Source organism: Abrus precatorius, unplaced genomic scaffold (assembly GCF_003935025.1).
Source record: "Abrus precatorius isolate BTA unplaced genomic scaffold, Abrus_2018 Scaffold1, whole genome shotgun sequence".
Lineage (NCBI taxonomy): Eukaryota > Viridiplantae > Streptophyta > Magnoliopsida > Fabales > Fabaceae > Abrus > Abrus precatorius.
Window position 1 is genome coordinate 2,721,448 of NW_020874291.1, and position 22,507 is coordinate 2,743,954.

General features: G+C 33.0%; 2 protein-coding genes and 1 pseudogene across 2 annotated transcripts; 1 reads left to right on the forward strand and 2 right to left on the reverse strand.

Moving 5' to 3' along the window:
- Positions 1 to 761: 761 nt before the first annotated feature.
- On the forward strand, positions 762 to 5,100 carry LOC113856681 (beta-glucosidase BoGH3B-like). The gene is made up of 10 exons (XM_027488644.1): positions 762 to 887; positions 1,224 to 1,476; positions 1,642 to 1,846; positions 2,021 to 2,111; positions 2,210 to 2,355; positions 3,039 to 3,282; positions 3,402 to 3,506; positions 3,619 to 3,801; positions 3,925 to 4,129; positions 4,470 to 5,100. The coding sequence occupies exons 2-10, from the start codon at positions 1,257 to 1,259 to the stop codon at positions 4,952 to 4,954; spliced, it is 1,884 nt and encodes a 627-aa protein (XP_027344445.1). The 5' UTR covers positions 762 to 887; positions 1,224 to 1,256; the 3' UTR covers positions 4,955 to 5,100.
- Positions 5,101 to 6,737: 1,637 nt separating this feature from the next.
- LOC113854637 lies at positions 6,738 to 18,437 on the reverse strand (annotated as a pseudogene).
- Positions 17,928 to 21,733, reverse strand: LOC113858294. Its single transcript, XM_027490864.1, has 2 exons — positions 19,850 to 21,733; positions 17,928 to 18,987 (listed from the first exon to the last, which is right to left on the reverse strand). The coding sequence occupies exons 1-2, from the start codon at positions 19,873 to 19,875 to the stop codon at positions 18,474 to 18,476; spliced, it is 540 nt and encodes a 179-aa protein (XP_027346665.1). The 5' UTR covers positions 19,876 to 21,733; the 3' UTR covers positions 17,928 to 18,473.
- Positions 21,734 to 22,507: the final 774 nt, after the last annotated feature.

The window sequence follows — 22,507 nt, forward strand, 5'->3', positions numbered from 1 at the left end:
TATTTTTTAAAAATCGTCATTAATGATTTTTAATTTTTTAAATATTATTTAAAAAATTACTGTTGAAAACTTTTTGAAACTTTATCAAATCTTTTATGTCTACATTTCTGTATTTACACTAAAAATTGTCATTGATAATTTTTAAATTCTTTATTTTTGTAATTTTTAAAAAAATATCATATATATATATAAAATTTAATTCAATCAAAAGTAGGACTTTCCAGCAAAATGCCTTGAAACACTTGAACTCCTATACTTCCGGCGCCTATCTACAAACCGCTTTTTTTGACAATGCATATTTGTTTTTCTTTGAAGATTCTTAGCTCTTTACCATAACGAAGAAACTAATACAATTCAATTTAAAAATTTTGAATCAAAATCATATGCTCAACACAAGTTAAAAAATAAACTAGAAAACGGTAACCTTAATTTTTAGGAATGAGATAAGAAATAAAGATAAAAAATTAAAAATAATATTTTTTATTAAAAAGAAATATTTAATATATAAAGTGTAATGATATTATATTTTTTAATAAAAAATTAATATTCCTAAGTTAATAAAAATGTCAACAAACAAGATGAATATAAGAAAACAGTTTTTTTAACATGTATAAAGATAATAAGAAATTGATATATAATAATTTTTTATTTAAATATAATAAAAAGTCAATAATAAATATTTATAAACAAAGTGAAAACAATTTAAGAAAATAATAAATAAAAAAATGGTATTAGTTGTGTACAACAAGAAGTGGGTGGGACCAGTGATTGGTTCTCTCTCTATTTAGCAGCCCTGTCATTGTGTAATAGCTCAAACTCAGTCTACTCAATCTTGGTTTTATGTGTCTAGTGCCTTATCTTGCTCTTCATTGAAGCCTTTCTCTGAGGTACACAAGTTTTTCTGTTGTTGCTTTTCTGAGCTCACAGTAGCATTTGAGTTTTTGTTTTTTCTGTGTTGATTGGTTGAGCTTCTCTAGTAGCTGTACACTACCCTGCATTGTCATACATTTTTAAAGGGCATGCTTGCTTTTGCTTGATTCTTGTTATATAGTAAATGGTAATGCAGCTCACAGGTTATTGATATTTTGCACAGAATTAAGTTCTTCTGTGTGTGTGTTTCTGATACTTTGTTTAGTGCCATTCTGCTACAGTTTTATTCTATGTTCAGGAGTTGAATGGGATTTGGTTATTTTCATTTTTCTGACCCTTTTTACAATGTGCAGATTGCATATTGGTTTGAGTGTTGAAGGTTTAAAATGGGGAGATTTTCAATACCCTTTGTGGGTGTTTTGCTCCTGTGCTGTCTGGTTTCATTGTCAGAAGCAGAATATTTGAAGTATAAAGACCCTAAGGTGCCATTGGATGAAAGAATCAGTGACTTGATGAAGAGAATGTCTCTGGAAGAAAAGATAGGCCAGATGACACAGATTGAAAGGACTGTTGCTACTCCTGAGGTGATTAAGAAGTACTTCATTGGTAAGCACTGAAAAGGATTCATCAAAATTGTAATCTGATTGTATCGGAGTGTGTGATGGATTTGTGTTAAAGAAATAAAGACATTTTTATGTAGTTGGTTAATTTTGTATAAATGTAATGAGATGACATTATGGTTTTGTATCTTATCATTTCATTGATGGACAGGGAGTGTGCTGAGTGGGGGAGGGAGTGTTCCAGCACCAAAGGCATCTGCAGAAACTTGGGTGCAAATGGTGAATCAGATGCAAAATGCAGCATTGTCTACTCGTCTTGGGATTCCAATGATTTATGGGATAGATGCAGTTCATGGCCACAATAATGTCTACAATGCTACTGTGTTTCCTCACAATGTTGGGCTTGGAGTTACCAGGCAAGTTGTTCAAATCCTGATGAAGTGATACTGTTTAAAGCTATGTTTGATTTGAACATTTTTGGTAAACCCCAAATCAACAATTAAAAGCATTTCCTTAGTGGTAGGGGGATCTCAAAAATGAATGCTAATTTTTTTTACCTTTTCATTGTAATGAAATCTATTGTTTATTAGGGATCCTGTGCTCGTAAAAAAAATTGGAGATGCAACTGCCCTTGAAGTTAGAGCTACTGGAATCCCATATGTCTTTGCTCCATGTATTGCGGTAATCAAGAAATATTTAAATGTTATGTTGTTCAGATCACATCTAACATTGATTATATATGCTAATATGTTGTTGAATGTTGATTGACTCATCCACAGGTCTGCAGAGATCCAAGATGGGGACGTTGCTATGAAAGCTACAGTGAAGACCCTAAGATTGTTAGAACTATGACTGAAATTATACCTGGCTTGCAAGGGGATATCCCTGCCAATTCCATTAAGGGAGTTCCCTTTGTTGCTGGAAAGTAAGATTTTTGTTTGTCCTTTGACGTAGAAGACTTTTTTTTTTTAATTGAGATTACAATTAAAACTTAAAAATGGGTATCCTTGAAATTATTTTGTATAAACTTCACCAAGCTCGTGTTGAATGCTAGTAATTTCTTCAGATGTTACTGCTCTCCTATCAAGGGCCTGTTTTATTATTAGAAATTACATGTTGAAAACATGAAATAATTTGAAAAAATCTTTTGAACTTCCAATTTTTATGTTCTTGGCAACGACATTATATTCTATTTATAGATTTTCTTAATTACCCTTGTTTTTGTTTCACCTGTTTTTTGGGTAAAACTTTTACTACTTTACTCCTTCATTAGCAGTAGTACATTATCAATTCTTGAAGTTTCAGTTTCTAACTACACATGATCAGTTTCATTTAGGACGGAATGATGATGTTTTGGTTTAATGGTAGACCTTAGCATGGGCATGCACGTTAATCAATCCTAGCTGCAATTAATTACAGGACATAATGGTTGGTTCACCTGCTTTTGCATTCATAAGTAAAATGTAAAAATAACAGGAAAAAGTTGGAACTTGACGGAAAAGAAGGCCTTGGTCAAATGCATGCATGCTGTTTGCTTAACATACATAATACATACAATCAAATCTGAAGTAACACTTTTGACATTTCAATTTAATCACTTCGACCCAGGAACAAAGTTGCAGCTTGTGCCAAGCACTATTTGGGAGATGGTGGCACAAACAAAGGTATCAATGAGAACAACACACTGATTAGTTACAAGGGGTTGCTTAAGATTCACATGCCAGCATACTATGACTCTATCATCAAGGGTGTTTCAACAGTAATGGTCTCATACTCTAGCTGGAATGGGAAGAAGATGCATGCTAATCGAGAACTTATCACTGGTTACCTCAAGAACAAACTGCAGTTCAAGGTAAAATTTTGTCTAATTAGTTCTTTAATTTAAATAAAGTGAACAAGTCAGAAAAAGAAATAGAAAATCTGGATGAGTAAATATTCTTCATATGATATGCTTTTTCTTCCATCTTTCAGGGTTTTGTCATATCAGACTGGCAGGGTATTGACCGGATTACATCTCCTCCTCATGCTAATTATTCATACTCTGTTCAAGCTGGTGTCAGTGCTGGAATTGATATGGTGAATATTATCATCATTTTGAAGCAGTAAAAGAAAATAATATAAATATTTCTTTGCGTCCAAGAATTTAATATTGCTAGTTACTTTTTAATTAACTGTTGCATTATAACAGATTATGGTTCCCTATAACTTCACTGAGTTCATTGATGACCTAAATTACCAAGTAAAGAAGAATATTATCCCAATGAGCAGGATTGATGATGCCGTGGCAAGAATCTTAAGAGTGAAATTTGTCATGGGCCTATTTGAAAATCCACTTGCTGATCTAAGCCTGGTGAACCAACTGGGTAGCAAGGTATATTTTCTTGATGGATACTTTATGCTGGATGAAGTATAATTGGAACACATGCTGGATACTTCATGCATTTCTTTGAAATAGAAAGAGTTTCTTCTTGATAAAGTATCATGTCTGAAACAGGAACATAGAGAATTAGCAAGGGAAGCTGTACGAAAATCCCTAGTATTGCTAAAGAATGGTAAATCTACTAAGAAACCACTGGTTCCTCTTCCCAAAAACTCAGCAAAAATACTGGTGGCAGGAAGTCATGCTAACAGTTTGGGATATCAGTGTGGAGGATGGACAATTACCTGGCAGGGGCTAGGTGGTAATGATCTCACTGTGGGTAAGTATATTCAATATTGGTATCTACAAAAATTACATTTAAATGTCACAAGTCTTGATTCCTCTCCTACTGTGGAGAGTTTTCTCTTCTTTTGCAATCAAGCAAGAAATACAATTTTTTCCCCTTTATCCAATACCATCAATTCATAATTTGATGTAGTAATTTACATAGTAAAATCATTGTGTGTAGTTATTTGCATGTTAAAATCTCTGTTTCGAATTTCTCTAGTCCTGCAAAGGCTGACATGATAAAACACTACTATCATGTAGCCACTCGGGATATTTGATCATAGTCTCTTTATATGGAGAGTAAAATATAACATGTTCCATTTTGCTAACAGGTACTACAATCCTAGATGCTGTGAAACAAGCTGTTGATCCTGCCACTGAAGTTGTCTTCAATGAAAATCCTGATAGGAACTTTGTGAAGTCAAACAAATTTTCCTATGCCATTGTTGTTGTGGGCGAACACACTTATGCGGAAACATTTGGCGACAGTTTGAATCTAACTATAGCTGAGCCTGGTCCAAGTACTATCACCAATGTATGTGGGGCTATTCAATGTGTAGTTGTTCTCATCACTGGCCGCCCAGTTGTGATTCAGCCATATCTATCAACAATTGATGCACTTGTGGCTGCATGGCTTCCTGGTACTGAAGGACAAGGTGTTGCTGACCTTCTCTATGGTGACTATGAATTCACTGGCAAGTTGGCAAGAACATGGTTCAAGACAGTTGACCAGCTGCCACTGAATGTTGGTGATAAATATTATGATCCTCTATTTCCATTTGGATTCGGGTTGACCACAAACCTAAGAAGGAATTGAAACCTCATATAGCATGTCCAAGAACACACTACATTCGGAGCCTCCAAATTGTCTATTGATGAGTGATTTATTAACTCATGCTTATCTAATGAAAGTCTTGGAGAAAATTCAATTATGAAATTCATTGCTAGAATAGAAGCATCTCTTGTAAAACAACTTATTCTGATGTCTTGGCATTTTCATTAGTATATAAATTTTATTTTTTTTATATTTGTAGTCTTTTAATAAAAATGATTCTTGCAAATGCCAACTTCATTTTGAAAAGTTGATGTGAGTTCAATTTCTAGTTAGTCTTGATACTGAGCTGGATTTGTGATGTTTCATGATAGGATGAGATGATTCATTGTTGAAAATATGCATGGTAAAATTATTCCAACATAAACTAATAGTTCATATATCTAGCAGCTTGTTATACAGCTCCTGCATTATTTTTTCCAACTGGACTTGTATGAAATTGAATCATGAAGTTCCCATGAATAACTGATTAAACAGGAAAACAAAAGCAAAGAACTGATGAGTATTTTTATAATTTCAAGTTTACCTTTAATTTTTATTTTATCAAATTTATTAGGATTAATTATACAATTTTCAATAATTTATACTTTTTTATTTTAAAAATTCTTTTAATTTATATTTTTGCGTAATGCATGTGATAATTGCTAGTAGTAGATCAAATAAGAAAAAGGGCAATCTATCTATTTATTATATATGATTTCTAAAGTGCAAGCTTTTACGTTACCATATCAGCAATTTAATTTGCACTATGTTGCTATGTCAGTTCTTTTTGTTTCACTCTCTTTTAATCTTACAAATTTACAATATTAAAAAAAAACATCATGCCCTTTCAATACCAAGGGCATAGGGCATAGTTACAGAGAAAACTATCATATTAGTCCTTATTGTTTTAAGGAGCTATTAAAATAATCTCTGAGCTAAAATAACAATCATATAAGTCCTTAAAGTATACAACTATCTGTCATATTGGTATTTTAATGGCAAATTATTTGTTGGACAATTGGATACGTTGATGTGGTGCCAGGCACCAATTGGACTTGTACACATGGCATTGATGTTGGGTAAGATGGAGAAATTTTGTTTATTTATGTTCTCTTATGTCCTATTTCTATTAGAAATTAACCGTGAGTTTGATTTTATTCCATGTAGTCTTAGCCATTGTGTTGGTGCCACAAGTTGTAATTTTGTGTGTTATTTGCCCAAAAGCAACAAACCTTTTCTTATTTTGTACGTTTTTCACACAAAATTACAACTTGTGACACCAGTTTAAGACTCCAGGAAATAAAACTAAAATCAAAATTAATTTCTAGCAGAAATAGGACGTAGAATAACAAAAATTAAACACAATTTCGAATTAAGTCGATAACTATAAATGTAAAATTCATATTCATTACCATAAGAACTACATATGTTTTATCTATTGTCCAAGCAAACTGCAAAATGAATACCATAATATTTTTTCCTTCAAATTGAAGAGAAAAAGGCCATCAAAGATTTCTAAACCGTGTTCACTCTCCCACCAAGCTAGTGTTCATCTCTCACAAATATTCTGCAAAAGAATTTCAATCAATAATCTGCTCAACATGTAATTACATCACACTTTTATTGAGATATACTAGACATAGTTTTCTAGAATCAAGAGTATTTCTAACTGATAACTTTTATGTACGAAGGATTAAATTCATTAAAGAAAAAAGCAACAAATGAGGAGCCTACAATGAGGGAGCGGGTGAAGTTTCATACCAAAGACAAAGAAATCACGGGAAAATTAAGGTTTCCGGCGTAGTCTCCTCCTCTTTGATGCAGGAAGAAGGTGTTCTTGGTCATCTTCATTTTCAGTACTGAACCCTCCAACTCCAACACCATTTGCTTTAAGTTGTGACTCATTATGGATGATTTGAGTAATGAATTCGGATTCAAAAATTTGCATGGTACTATTATTACCAACCAACTTCAACCCTGATTCTGAGGCATATACTGGAAAGACCCCACACCCTTTTATCCTCCCTCGTTTATTTTCACCAATTCTTTTAACAATGAATTTAAATAATATGTTGCTGAAATGATCATACGCTCCACTTGTGCTGTTAAATTTGCTGACGTCATGATACCAAAATGTCACGTGATCTGAAATTAAATTCGCATAATGTGACAAACGGGAACGGCTCCCGAACTCTGCTGGGTGGTCACAGATACAAGAATAAGTCCCTAGACCGCCGGTACCTCCTTTCGAAAGAATGATGCAATAGATAAAACCACACAAGTCAGATTTTGGAAGATAAGAAATGGTTATTGAACTTTCTCTCGTTTGAAACATACACTCCTCAATAAGATGGTCTCCAGGGAACATGAAATACTTGCCAATAAAACTTGTATACCATGGTATCAGAGCATCTTCTTTAATTTGAAGTCGGTGTTGGCGATAGAAGGGTATGCGGTTCTGTATCATGTGTTGTAACACTAGCTTTTGAGTGAATTCTGTATCCAGTGATGTACAGTTACAAGCATCCAAGCTTTCCAAGGATGGTGGAAACAGAGACGATGGATGCAGCTCACGCAAGCTTTCACAATTATTAAGATTTACTATTTCAAGATTGTCTGCCTTAGATAAGTCTGGGATCTCAATTAGGTCTCGCGAGTCCCGAAGTATAATTTTTTTAAAATTCACAAGATTCTGTAACAAGCAATATGATACATATTGCTCAGAAACCGTTAAATTCATAATAAAGAGCCTTAATTAAAAGAGATACCAAATCATATATTTAAGCTCATTAAGGTTCTTTAAGGTTCCCTTTCCTACCTTTACAAATTTAAAACCAAATACAGGAAGTATATACACATTCATACCTGAACTCCATCCCAAAGCCTTTTAAGCTTGCTACGAACCATGTCAAACTCTACAAGATTTTCAGCACAAAAGTTAGGTGGCAAAGACTCAAGACAAAAATCATCCCAGCGAAGGTACCTCAGCTTATCGGACAATGACTCAAGACCATTAGGAAGGAACACATGATATCTCTTTTGGTTGTTCGAATTGTCGCAGATTTGAAGTAATCTCATGTTAGTCATCTTTGCCAAGAAATCTGAGCTCAAGTATATGTCCCCAGTTAATTTAGACAAATTTAAAGCTAAGCCTTCAACAACATCAGTTCCCTGACAAACAAAAGTTAGAATAATAATTAGCAAAGGCTATCATATCATACTAACTAGCTATTTTCTAAACAGATACAATTGTTATAAAATACATGTAATTGGGCTTCCACTCACCGTATTATATTTCAATACATTGCACACTTCCTCATGTCTCCACAATCGACTTCGTCTCCCAGGATCTTTGATTGATTCTTGGTCAACAATTTCCCAACCCATTTGTTGTATCAAGTCATGCATTTCTATTTCTATCAAAGATGAAACAGTAATTAGAGCTCTATCTAAAAGGGTTTCTATTCCAGATGCTGCAGCGAAATCACAAGCTTCTAGTAAACACGTTACCCAATCTCTATCTTCCCCTTTGAAAAAGCATGCAATGTCTAAAAAGATGTCCTTCTCACAACGATCTAAAGAATCATAGCTTAATTTTAATACCTTGTGAATTTCCATATTTGGAATCTTTTGGAGTTTTCTCAATTCACTTTCCCATGCTTCTTTACTTCTTGAACGAAGAATTGCACCCAAAACTTTCAAAGCCAAAGGAACACCTTTGCAATAGACAATTGCTTTTCTTGATAGATCTTCATATCCTTGTTTAGGATGTTTCTCTCTGAAGGCATTAAAACAGAAGAGATGAAGAGAGTGATGAAAGCTTAATTGCTTGACCTCATATATTCCATCAAGTTGGGTAAATATTTGCTTATTTCTAGTTGTAACAATGACTCTACTTCCTGGTCCCAAAGAATCACAATCAATTAGATTTTCTAATTGCTCTGAGGTAGCCACATCATCCAACACAATGAGAACTTTTTTACGTCCAAGCCTACTCTTGACAAAATGGGGTACTAAAAAGGGTATATCAAAACAATGATTTTCATTTTCTAATAACTCAGAGTAAAGTTTTTTATACAAAGCTTTGAGTCCAAGCTTGTCTAATTCTTCCCTTACATCTGCGAGGAAGCAACCACCTTCGAACTCATTAGAGAATTTGTCATATAAAGCAGTGGCAAGGGTGGTCTTACCTATGCCACCCATACCCCATATTCCAAGGATTCTAACTTCACTTGACCCCATTTGAGTAGTGATTCTATCTCTATATAATGGCTCTCAATTCCAACCAGTCCTTTAAGTTGGTTAGGGTATCTAGGAGTCAATTTTTGCAAAACATCGCCAACAACTTCCTTAATGAATTCAGATTCAGTCCTAGCATCTGAAATGGGCAACAACGAAACAAATGATGTGTTATATAATTCTAACAAATTCAAAAGGAAAAAAAGGAGAAAGAACCATACAAATTCACGTAACAGAATTTGAATTTAGCAAGTACACATACAGGACAACCAGTTCGTTTTATTTACTTGTAAGTTTGAGAGTCCCAACCAGCTAAGTTGGCTGCTTGAGTGAGAGCTGCTTTCCATATGTTGAAATTGGGTTCTCCTTCATGTTTTGCAAAGGCTTGCTCATAGCTCCAAGTTTGCTTCCTCACATGTGAGGGATCTATGTTGTAGAAGACAGGTATCACAACCTGTCCTTGCTCTTTCTTGCAATCCATAATCTTACAGAGTTCATTCAAGCACCACTTTGAAGAAGCATAGTTCTCTGAGAAGATGACAACAGACACATGAGAATGTTCAATGGCTTTAATCAGTGCTGGTGAGATCTCATCTCCTTTCTTAAGCTCATCATCATCTCTGAAGGTTTTAACTTTCTTTTTCTTGAAAGCTTCGTAAAGATGGCTTGTGAAATTCCTTCGGGTATCCTCACCACGAAAGCTAAGAAAAACATCAAATCTTTCTGAAGACACGATAGAAGAAGAGTTAGAGGAAGAAGCTATAGCACTGTTCATTTGTGAATGCCAAGTTTCCCACCTGCAATGATTACAACACTTCACTTCAAAATATCATAAAAATAACTTCTTGTTTTCAATGCCTTCTTCACACTTCTTATTAATATGAGATCAAACAATGCAATATTCTTTCTCTTGCTCACCTCCCTTACCAAAAGAATAAATAAACAATGCTTACCAAATTGCAAGTTTGATTTAGTGTGTTGGGTGATCCTTGGAATTTTCTTTTGCCTTGAATACTGGCCTGCTTTGACGTGGAAAAGATGACAGTCCTGGTAAACAAGAAAAAAGGCTTAGTAATGAAGCTAAATTGGTAATAATAATATGCCTATAAAAAATATCTAATTAATGTTTGTTGTCGTAAACTTAAGATCAATGAATAGATGATCAATTTACACGGCGCATAAAAGTTGATCCCTTTCATTTCCCACTTTTTTATGCTGGAAAATGACCATATTAATTAACTAATTGCATCTGAGATGAATATGCAGATTCTTTACTACACAACACAAGAGTTTTTTGGTTTTGGGTGCAATAAACAATAAATATGAAGTTAAAAAGGAAAAAGAAAGAAGAAGAAAATGAATGGAGAACACTGCAGAGCCACTGGTGTGGAGGACGATGAACTGTACCGAACCCAATTGGCTAGTTATTGAAATGGTTTCATAATGCTTTGGCTGAATACTATATAATATATGTAACAATGACAGGGCTATGCTTTTTTGCTTTCACATTCCAATCATTCGCAATTAAGACTTCTAAAGAAAGAAGTCAACCGGCATTGACGTGATTTTACCGTGAAATATACGGGTTAAATTAAATTATTTTTTACATGAGTAATTAAGAAGATTTAAAATTTAATAAATGGTACAAATTTTAAAAAGAAGTATTTTAATTGTTAATAATAAATATTTCATTATACTAAAAAGATTAAATAAAGAGATAAGTTTAAAATTAAAAAAATTCAACATTTAAATTAATATCAAATTAAAAAAAATATTTGACATGATGAGAACAAGAATAAACTCCTAAAAGTACACTTGTTTAAAAAAAAAAACTCCTAAAAAAGTTATTGTTTAAAAATTCATACTAAAAAAGTTAATGTGAAAGTTCACAAAAAATTGTAAAATTATAAGTGTACGTTTCTGAGCAGTTTCATATGCTATGACGCATGTAGTGTATTCTTCAGTTCACATTACACTGTCCGTGATCTTCACCATGTAATTAGGCAGCACCGATTTCACTTGGCTTTTCCACATCAAAAGCCGTTAATTTGATTAAATGAAACTCGATAGTGCACAAAGGCAGCAACGCATTGACATCATAGGAAAATGAAGCCCATCGATATATATACCTCATTATAACAGTTTCTTATGAATTTTCGTTGCTTTTTAATCTAAATTATAATTTTATTTTAATTATCTACAATAACTTTAGATCTTTATATTTTATGATGAGATTTAATTTCAATTAAAAAATAATCCTAAAGATATTGCTCACTCACGACCAACTCAATAAGAATTGGACTGAATTTTTTTAAAACATAAGAAAAGTATTATTTTTAGAAAAATATATTTAGAAACTTAATTCAAATATGAAGTAAAATTGATTTGTTTGGGTATCATATTATTCGTTGTATTAATCTGATTTTCATTTTGATTTCCATGTTAAACTAACTATTAGTTTATTATTATTTACATAATTTGATTCAGTGGCATGATCATCTATCTAAATAATATAAAGTTATTTCAATGAATTATCACATCACAATTTTCTATTGTTCTTTTTATTTTAGTTTTTTAAATTTATTATTTTATTAACCTTTTTTCAACATTTTTATAATATTTTTTAAATAAAATTAGCATTTTCATCATTTAATTTTAGGATAAAATTTGCTTTTATTCTCTATCTTTTTTGGTTTATTTCTCTTCAAACTTTATTTTTTTTCCTTTTCTTTTAATTCTGTTATATGGTTTAACAAAGATATCTTAAGTGACGCTAAGATGTTATTAACCTTGTTTATTTAATCTAACTTAAATTTTTTAATTTAAAAAATAATTAAAAATAATGAAGTAGCTTTGGGTGTAATTTCTCCTTGCCGTCTCCCTCTCATTCCTCTTCTAGCAACTCCCCATCCCTTTCTTCCATTCCTGCCGTGTCTCTTCTTTCCCATAGTCCCCCTCCCCTTCCCTTCTTCCTCCCCCTCACCCTTTTCCCTAACTCATCAACTTTATATCTCTCTTCCACAACCCCTCTTTCCTATCTATGTAATGTAACATCTTAATTTTCTTTACTCACTTATATAAGAAGTTTTGTAAAGATATGAGGAATAATTTAAAGTTTTTGAAATAATTGTTAAGATTGTGAAATAAAATTCCTTTTCCTCGATAATGAATTCATATCATACTAAATTGTAAATATTTTGTTTTATAATAGAAAATTCTAATTATATCATAATTAGATAAGATATACCATCAACGAATAAATTATGAAACTGCATTAAGGACATAAATTGTATAAAAGAAGCTGTAATTCATTATTTACATACTCAAGATTCCCACAACAATTGTAAAACATAAAATATTACATTTACACATTATTATTCAAAATATATTGAATCTTACAACAGTTCAAGTCCATCCTGTTACACTAAGGGCCTGAAAACTAGTAATCTTCGTCATACTAGCCTTCTATTTCCGCCAAATCCTTAGCGGTTAACTCATCATCTTCTTTGAGATAGGCGTTACCAGGGTTCGCCACCATCTCTATACTCGAGAATCTCTCAAAAGTGAAACAAGTAGGTCTTCCTAACAAATCATGATAATGATAAGTAAATACATTATTCATGATCCAAGAAGACCCTCTTTGTTCCCCGGTATAAATAAAAACTAAGTGTCTGATCGATATGATCAGTTACAAGAAAATCAAAAGCCACAACATAATTATAAATTACTTTTAAAGTACATTTCTGATTATCCTCAAGGTATATTCTAAAGTTCAAATGTATAATACGTCTATATTCTCTAAATACATAATTCAACATACTTCTTGCAAAATAATCTACTATCCTAATCTGCCCTTAAGGCGTCGTCATCTTTATTTCTTGCAATATTATGTAAGGGTGAGCATCTATTCTACCACTTAAAAAGGATGTGTGCACATATGCGAATGTTATTCACCACCCTATATTTTTTCTGATATCCACATCATCTTCGGACTCTATATCCCCAATATATCTCTATAACTATTTACACTACATGTTTGGCCATGTTTATCTCAAATCCAATCATAAAATCATACTAATAAGCACTTTCAGACAATTTCCACATTACTTATTACGTCGATATATGACTCTAACAATCAAAATATTCATTCTAACATCATCATTATTCTCTTCAACATATCTCAACAGTACAACAACAACATTTCACTTTAATAATCACAATATTACACTAAACATATTCAAAAGTTATTAATGACATTATTCAGCTAAGATATCATGCTTTTCTTATATCACAAACACATAATAATCAATCAAACACACACATATCATCATACAATATTATGAGATAAAGCTCTCATAAGCTCAACACACAACTTATAATATAATGATAAAATATAGCTCCCCTTACCTCAAAATTAGGATTAAACAGAAAATTGATGAAAGTTTAACATTCTAGAACCAAAATTTCTCTAAATATCATGAGATAACCTCGAGAAACATGAAATACAGAGAAACAATCAGTAAATTCAGAGTTAAATTCAGAGAAACTTACTCAGAATCGCTTATAACTGATGTACAACCCTTGATTTGAAGGATAATCAATGTTGAAAGAGGTTTTATCCGAGAAAACGTGAAGAGAGTTCAGAGAAAATGAAGGTGGGATGTGAAATGGGATGAGGAAATGAGTTTTCCATACTTGAAAACCCTTAAATACTCTTAGAATCGCGATATTCTTCCTACAACGAGTCTTTCTAGCTACACCGAGAGATCATTCATGACATGCTCCCTACAACGAGAGCTTGTCACTACACCGAGATAACTCTCGCTACAACGAAAATATCAAACAAAATATGCATATATTTTTTTGCACTTTTTGCTACGATGAGGGATCATCGCTATAATGAGACCCTATCGTTACAATAATACCATTTCGCTACAGCGACAATACTCCATAATGTTCCAATTTCACTGCCTTATTCTCGCTATAGGGAGAACTCCTTGCTACAAAGAGAATTATCTGACTACAGTGAGAATCTCACAGTTCCAATATTTCAAAACCTTTTCAATATCCATTCACTTGTAAATTTAACATAATTATGAAATTATAACTTATATAAAAACAACAATGTTACATGAAGCTTCCCCTCCCCCTCCCTCTCCCTTCCCCTTCCTCCTCTCGTAGTTCCATCACCCCTTTTCCCCCAACCCACCAGCGCTATCTCCCTCTCTACAGCCCCTCCTTTCTCTTTCCATAGCTTCTCCTCCCCTTTTTTGGCAGCCCCCTCCCCTCACACAACCTTGCATTCTCTCATCTAGCCTCCCTCCACTCCCTCTTGTTCTCCTTCAACTATCCAAAGCCCTCCTCCTCTTCTCTTGTTTTCTTTCTCTAAGTTAAGTTTTCGCTGTAGAAAATCTTATAAATTATTTGGTAAAGGATCAACTCGGTTATCTATTATACGTGGTTATGATTAAAAGAAATAAAGATGAGATTCTTGTAGTCACCTAAATTTTTGGACTTCTGAACTTAAATTTCAACTTGCAAGAATACTTTTTATACTCTTACTCACTAAAGACTATAAATTTCGCTGTTCTAAAATTTCTCAAAGATAATTTTGTTTCTAATTGACATAGGTGTACTTCAAGGTTTTGGTGGGTTGGAGAAAGGGAAAGAGATGGGAACTGGGAAAAAGGAGGAGGGGAAGTTACAGAAAGGGGAAAGAAGAGTTGTGAGAGAGTTAATAGGATATTTTAAGTTAATTTAGAATTTGGATATTTTTCTTAATATTAAGCTTTTTCTAAAAGAAAATTGCTCATAGTAAATTATTTACTAATCAAGAGAGTTAATAGAAATATGGCTACTTATAATTTTTACGCTGGGTGTCTGACTAGTCTTGAATCTATCATGCATATGTTGAGAGATTGTTTCTATGTTACTAAAGTTTGGGAAAGACTTATCAATAATCAATGGAATAAACATTTTTTGTTTTGACCTCTATAACTGATTAGATTAGAATTTGTCAAGAAAAAGACTTAAACATGAGAAAAATTAGAATATTGTTTTTGGAGTTATCATTTGGATTGATCATATACTTAGAGAAACAAATTATTGTCCTAATTCTTTTAAGTAAAATGACTCATTTGTAAGAAAATGTATGTTTTTGAAACAACTTAGTTTCTTATTACCTTTTTTAAGTCAAGATGCCTCTAATTTTAGATATCTTAGACTTTATCCTTAGTTTTTTTTTTCTTTATAGCGTTTAAATGTGTGCATGTATGTATATATTTTAAAAAGAAAAATTAAAAGATTTAAATGAATAATGAGTTATAACTGTGATTGAATCAAGAATTATTTTATAAACTCAAAATGTATTCTTGTTAAAAAACTTTATAGTAAACAAAAATTATTTAATGAGATAATTAAAAAAAGTTTAAAAATTTAAATAAATAATTAGTTATAACTATGATTGATCAATGAAAAAAACATTGTTATGTGACATAATAAAGAATAAAAACATTAATTTTAATGGTGTGTAAATATGAATTCTTAAATTAAAATGTATTTAGAAACTTTGTCAAATAGAATACTTCTAAGAGTTGGTTTTCTATCTCAACATGTTAAGTGAATTTTTCTTACATTAATTTAAAATTTTATTTTTTTTACATTGATTTTAATCTATCTATTTAATTAGTATTATTTAATATAATAGAGCATTTTTCAACTTTCATATAAAATTTTTAGTAGGAACTTTTAAACAATAACTGTTTTAGGAGATTTTTAAACAAGTGTACTTTTAGGAGTTGATTCTTTTTCCTCATCATGTCAAATATTTTTTACATTAAATATTTATTTTAATTTGATATTAATTCAAAAGTTAATTTTTTAATTTTCTTAATTTTAAACTTATCTCTTTATTTAATCTTTTTAATATAATGAAATATTTATTATTAATAATTAAAACATTTCTTTTTTTAATTTTGTACCATTTATTAAATTTTAAATCTTAATTATTCATATAATTTTTTAAATTTAATTTAATAATACCCGTACACTTTCCGATAAAATCAATAGCATAAAATTATTTTCCATGTCAATGCCGAGTTGGCTTCTTTCTTTAGAAGTCTTAACTGTGAATACTTGGAATGTGAAAGCAAAAAAGCATAGCACTCAACAATCTGTGTAGTCCAAAAGTAGGAGACAGTGCATAAAGATAACAAAGTTACATATAGTTTTACCAATGTCACCTTCTCATTGTTAGATAGTAGCTTTTTGTTAACTTCATACCTTAGAGTTGAATTTAAATATTCATAAATAAAAAATTTTATTGAAAAAAGTAATTATATTAAAACTATAAAAATATAATAAATACTTCTCTTTTTAATAAATTTTTACTATTATTAACTGTTTATTTTTAGTTATTAGAGTTGAGGTTAACAAAACCCTATATAATATTCAGCCAAAGCATTATGAAACCATTTCAATAACTAGCTAATTAAGTTAGGTACAGTTCATCATCCTCCACACTCCACACTCCACACTCCACACCAGTAGCTCTACAGTGTTCTCTATTCATTTTCTTCTTCTTCCTTTTTCTTTACTAACTTCATATTTATTGTTTATTGCACCCAAAACCAAAAAGCTCTTATGTTCTGTAGTAAAGAATCTGCATATTCAACTTATTCTCTTTCAATCCAATTGCAATTTTTCTTCTGAATCCTTAAAAAATAAAGTGCAAATTATTAATAATTGAACAATTCATTACATTCTAAGTAATAGCAACTTTCTGTTGAATATTCCAATTAATACTTATCACAATCCCAAACTTTAATGTTTGTTTGTCCTCAAGCAATTTTTTTTTTTCTATATGAACAAATGTCTTTAATTAGAATCTTAAATCACACACTTTCATTTATCCTTCTTGCAGCAATGTAAATAATTCTTAACATTCACAAGCAAATTTATTATTCTTGACAACATAATTGAATTAAACTCTCTACTTTCAGGATTGGTGTTTCACTCTTTGACTTTATTTCATGGAGTCTTTGACATTGTGTTAGTGTCACAAGTTGTAATTTTGTGTGTTATTTGCACCAAATAAGAAAAGCAACAAACTTCTTTTTTATTTTGTATTTTTCACTCAAAATTACTAACTTGTGACATCAGTCTAAGACTCTATAGAATAAAACCAAAATCAAAATTAATTTCCAACAGAAATAGCACATAAAATAAACACAAATTTGAATTAAGTAGATAATTGTAAATGTAAAACTCATATTCATCACCATAAGATCTCCAGATGTTTTGTCTGTTGTCCAAGCAAACTGCAAAATGAATACCATAATATTTTTTCCTTCAAATTGAAGAGAAAAAGGCCATCAAAGATTTCTAAATCGTGTTGACTGTCCCACCAAGTTAGTGTTCATCTCTCACAAATATTTTGTGTAAAGGATAAAACTGAATCTGTTCGTAAAGATAGTAAAGTTAGTTAGCTTAGCATAACATTAGCCAATTCAATTATTTTCTGTTAATTCTGTTATCTCCTTATGTCCTAATAAGACACTGTTATTGAGTGTTTTTGCATCAGAAACAATTTACAATACAAACTGAGTTTTATCTCATCAATATCCTCTCTTTTAAACTCTTCTTTCCAATCTGCCTATACCTTACATGGTATCAGATTTAACTTCTCGATCCTTATTGATGCAAACCAAAAAACAGAGTATAATATACGCACTGGATGAAACAAGGAACCTTGGTTAAATTGAGAAAAGATAACCAAAACAAGAAAAAACAGATGGGAGTGAGTACCCAATCTGCCCAGAGCCAAGCTCCTTAGAGTCACCACACAAAAGAGGTATCCTCTACCAAAATGATATGAAAACCAGAATGATCCCCTTCTCTCTCCAATCGGATACTAAATAACCGTAAAGATAAAAAGACAAAAATATCTCACTCCACATCCCCAAAATACCCCTTAACTAACAATCATGACCCAATCACTCCTCTAATGCCTTTTCCTCACGTAAACACGACCCCATCTTCCATGGTTGCCTTCATGCACTAAAGGCTCACTTGATTCACCTCCAATGGTTGTATCAATACCTCCTCCTTGAGCATTTGTCTTGTCCTCAAGACATAGAGAAGGAAATTGGCTGCGGATTGTAATTTCATCTTCCCATGTTGCATCTTCAGTGGGCTTCCCTTTCCATTGAATCAACCATTGCTTTAGTCGCTCTCCATGCTTGAGCATGTGTCTAGAGGCTAAAACAGCTTCAGGCTCTATGAATTACCCTCTATCATCTTCCAGCCTAGTAGGTAATTCTTCCTCTACCTCATAATTTCCCACTGCCTTCTTAAGCAAGGACACATGAAACACAGGATGGATCCTTGAAGTGGGAGGAAGCTGCAGCTTATAGGCCACTTCTCCAATCTTTTCCAAGATTTTAAACGGCCCATAATAGCGAGCACTGAGTTTAGGACTAATCCTAGCCATTACAGAATGCTGCCTATGCTGTTTGAGTTTCAAAAACACCATGTCACCAACTTCAAACGCTCTTTCCTTTCTATGCTTATCAGCCTGGGTTTTCATGCGATCTTGAGCCCTTAGCAAATGTGTTTTTAACTGTCTCAGTGCTTCATCACGATCAATCAACTCTCTCTGAGCTGACTCCACTCTCATTTCCCCGGGAATGCATTGTACCAGTTTTGGAGGCTCACGTCCGTACAATATATCCTTGGTGCTGATATGATTCCAGAAAAATATCTCTCCAAAGAAGATGAAGCCAAGAGTGTTATCAATCCTGCGTTCGACAATTTTGAACAAGACAACTTACTCAAATCTTAGAAATCAATGGATACACAATTTAAAGTGCATGTTGTTGAATGCGAATGGTCCCACCAAAGCACATGTAAAGCAATTACGAATTCAGCTTTGAAATATCAAGAAAACGTGGTCTATTAGTGGATATCTCATTCAAGTAAAACAAATAGTTGAAACTCTGGCTGCTATTGGTTCTCACATCACCCCCAAAGAACATATTGATGCTCTCTTTGATGGTTTATTACGATAGCTTTATTACCGCTTGCCTCACAAGATTGGAATCTTTTTCAGTTTCTCATACTGTTCATTCTGGTGATGCTGATTTGTGGCATTCTAGACTAGCTTATACTTCCTATAAAATTGTACATCATGTTATGAGGTACTGTCACATAGCTATCTAAGCTGTTAATAAAAGCTCCCTGTGTTCTTCTTGTTGCTTAGGAAAATCACATAAATTACCTTTTCATAATTCTACTACATGATTTAATGAACCACTGCAATTACTATATGCCGATATTTGGGGACCATCTCCATCCCCTTCTAGGGATGGTTATAGGTACTATATTCTGTTTTTGGATGCTTACTTGAAGTTCACTTGGGTTTACTTCTTGCATAACAGGTCTCAAGCTCTTTCCACCTTTCTTCAATTCAAAACTTTGGTTGAAAATCAACTAGGCAAAAAAAATTAAAATCTTACAAACTGATGCTGGGAAAGAGTATGGTGCGTTTTCCAAATACCTTGCAGACAATGGAATTTTACATAGGTTCAGTTGTGCGTATACTCATGAACAAAATGGCTTAGCTGAACGCAAACACAGGCACATAACAGAAACTGTACTCACCTTACTTGCTGCTTTATCTCTCCCATCTGAGTTTTGGGTTGATGCTTTTTCAACGGCTACATTCGTGATAAATTAGCTTCCTTCATCAGTACTAAAATTGAAATCTCCTTTTGAAGTTCTATTTTGGCTTCCTTCATCAGCACTAAAATTGAAATCTCCTTTTGAAGTTCTATTTTCAAAGATTCCAGATTATACGTTGTTCAAGCCTTTTGGCTGTAGGTGCTTTCCTTATCTATGATCCTACAATAAGCATAAGCTGGAGTTTCATTCCCAACCTTGCATATTTCTTGGCTATAGTTCAAATCACAAGGGATATAAATCTCTTTCTCCTTTGCGAAAAGTGTATGTTGTTCGACATGTGTTATTTGATGAGCTATCTTTCCCATTCAAACAAACTCCTCCAACCACAAATATGCCTTCAAACATCACTCTTCCTCTGTCTCATCCTCCATCAACTCCAATAATCATTCCCGAACCTTTCAATTCCAACCCACCTATTCCTTCTCCACCTCACCATTTAGAAACCTCCACTCCAACTACAATTGAGCCTACTGTCACTAATCTGGCCACTAACACTCCCCTTCCTATTGATACTCCACTCTCACAATTCCTTTTGCCTACCAATACTCATCAAATGCTAGCAAGAGCTAAGGCAGGAATTTTTAAGCCTAAAGTGCTCATTGCTGACATAGAACCGAGATCAATACAGGAGGTGTTCTCATCCAAGGAATGGCACTCCGCTATGCAGGACGAGCACATGGCTCTCATACAAAATCAAACCTTGGAATTAATGCCTCTACCTCCTAACAGAAAGGCCATAGAATGCAAATGGATATTTCGCATAAAGAGAAATCTCGATGGTTCAGTTGCCAAACATAAAGCTCATCTTATGACCAAAAGTTTTAACCAAAAAGAAGAATTAGATTAGACTGAAACATTCAGCCCAGTAGTAAAACCAGTCACTGTTCAAGTTGTCCTAAGCATTACAGTCACACGAGTTTGGTATATAAGACAAATCGAGATTAACAATGCCGTCCTCAATGGGTTTTTAAAGGAGAAAATTTATATGAGGCAACCTGAAGCGTTTCAGTCTGGCGATCCTACTCTTGTATGCCGATTGCGTCGAGCTCTATATGGGCTCAAACAAGCTCCTAGAGCTTGGTTTGAAAAATTGGTGACCACTCTCAAATCTTTTGGGTTTCATCTAGCAAAATGTTATAGCTCTCTGTTCATTCAGCATCATTTATCCTATATCACTTACGTTTTAATATATGTTGATGATATTCTTATAATAGGAAACTCACCCACTCTTGTTCAGACTTTTATCACCAAGCTAAACTCTTTGTTTCCTCTAAAAGATTTAGGTCCTCTCCATTATTTTCTTGGAATTGAGGCTAAACACACAACAACTAGCAGCATTTTGTTGACTGACTCCAAATACATATCCGACATTAACAAGGGTAAATATGCATAATGTTAAAGCCATTAAGACCCCTCTTGCACCAGGGACAAAACTAGTTGCTGATGGGACAAATGAATACTCGAATCCCTCACTGTACAGGTCCATCGTTGGTGCATTGTAATATGCAACCATCACTTGACCAGATGTGGCATTTGCTATCAACAAGCTATGTCAATTCATGTGCCATCCTCTTGAGTCTCATTGGACAGCTACAAAGAGGGTACTAAGATACCTAAATGGAACTATTGATCATGGAATTTTATTTCAGCCGTCAACTTATCTCGATATTACAGGTTTTTGTGATTTCGATTGGGCCTCAGACCCTTCTAACATGTGATCTACCTTAGGGTTCTGCTTATTCTTAGGCAAGAATATCGTCTCATGGGTTGCTAAAAAGCAACATGTTGTGTCTAGATCAAGCACTGAAGCAGAATTTCGAAACATGTCTCTCCTTGTTGCAGAAATTTCATGGTTACAATCTCTTCTTTGTGAGCTCAGAATTCCACCCTCCAAACCTCCTTTAATATGGTGTGACAACCAAGGTGCAGTTTTGTTGACAACCAACCAAGTCTAAACATTTTGAGCTAGACCTATGATTTGTTAGAGAGAAAGCCTCTCAAGGGCAGATTGTGGTCAAACACATACCTTCACAATTTCAAGTTGCAAACTTATTAACTAAGTCTTCATCTAGTGCTATCTTCCTTAATCTCAGACCCAAACTAAGTGTTTTGCCTCTCTTCACACTTAGTTTGAAGGGGGCTGTAAAGAATAAAACTGAATCTGTTTGTAAATATGGTAGAGTTAGTTAGCTTAGCATAACATTAGCCAATTCAATTATTTTCTGTTAATTCTGTTATCTCCTTATGTCCTTATAAGACACTATTATTGAATGTCTTTGCATCAGAAACAATTTACAATACAAACTGAGTTTTATCTCATCAATATCCTCTCTTTTAAACTCTACTTTCCAATCTGCCTATTACCTTACATTCTGCATAAGAATTTCAACCAATAACCTGCTCAACATGTAATTACATCACACTTTTATTGAGATATACCAGACACAGTTTTCTAGAATCAAGAGTATTTCTAACTGATAACTTTTATGTACGAAGGATTAAATTCATTAAAGAAAAAATCAACAAATGAGGTGACTACAATGAGGGAGCAGGTGAAGTTTCATACCGAAGACAAAG

Excerpts from the sequence above, each read along its gene's own strand:
- LOC113858294 (XM_027490864.1), bottom strand. The coding sequence starts at position 19,875 with ATGGGAGAGATAAAGCAGCAAGTAAG. Across the intron at positions 18,988-19,849 it reads GAGATAAAGCAGCAAGTAAG|GATTGATAACACTCTTGGCT; the intron begins GTGAGTACAGTT and ends TGTCGAACGCAG.
- LOC113856681 (XM_027488644.1), top strand. The coding sequence starts at position 1,257 with ATGGGGAGATTTTCAATACCCTTTGTGGGTGTTTTGCTCCTGTGCTGT. Across the intron at positions 1,477-1,641 it reads GATTAAGAAGTACTTCATTG|GGAGTGTGCTGAGTGGGGGA; the intron begins GTAAGCACTGAA and ends ATTGATGGACAG. Across the intron at positions 4,130-4,469 it reads TGGTAATGATCTCACTGTGG|GTACTACAATCCTAGATGCT; the intron begins GTAAGTATATTC and ends TTTTGCTAACAG.